Below are 352 nucleotides of genomic sequence, written 5' to 3'. Positions count from 1 at the left end.
ATCAGTCCTGAAACCACCTCGACGAAATGAGCAGCAAATTCTCACCCATGAGATAGGTCGGAGCACCCAGAGTATCCAAGTAGAGGAAAAGGAAGCTCTCAATGAAACCCCAGTTGGTGCCTAGGAGAAGCACCATCAGGAAATGCACGTTGATCTCCATCCTCGTCACCAGCTTCAGGGCATTTTTCAGGATATTCTCTTGGTTCTCCTCGACCTGGAGTTTTGCATTGGTGGAGGAAACGTGCAAAGGTATAGCTGGGTACGTGTATGTACTTATACGGATACACACATGCATAGCTATAACATTTAATATTTAGCCATACCCCGAGAGAATGCACGCTGTTAAGATAGG

The 352-nt window shown here is 46.3% G+C and overlaps 1 protein-coding gene across 1 annotated transcript in view; it reads right to left on the bottom strand.

The window, feature by feature from the left end:
• LOC119585835 (major facilitator superfamily domain-containing protein 6-like) overlaps nucleotides 1-352 on the bottom strand; it is a gene marked incomplete at its 3' end in the record, with an annotated part of 10,744 nt that overhangs the window by 3,217 nt on the left and 7,175 nt on the right. Inside the window, 1 exon segment of the mRNA XM_037934566.1 lies at nucleotides 46-214. Coding sequence (XP_037790494.1) covers nucleotides 46-214 — 169 coding nt within the window.

The sequence above is a fragment of the Penaeus monodon genome, chromosome 20 (genome assembly GCF_015228065.2).
Source record: "Penaeus monodon isolate SGIC_2016 chromosome 20, NSTDA_Pmon_1, whole genome shotgun sequence".
NCBI classification, from domain to species: Eukaryota; Metazoa; Arthropoda; class Malacostraca; order Decapoda; family Penaeidae; genus Penaeus; species Penaeus monodon.
Note: the sequence above shows the minus strand (reverse complement) of the source record. Positions and strands in the feature narration are given on the sequence as shown.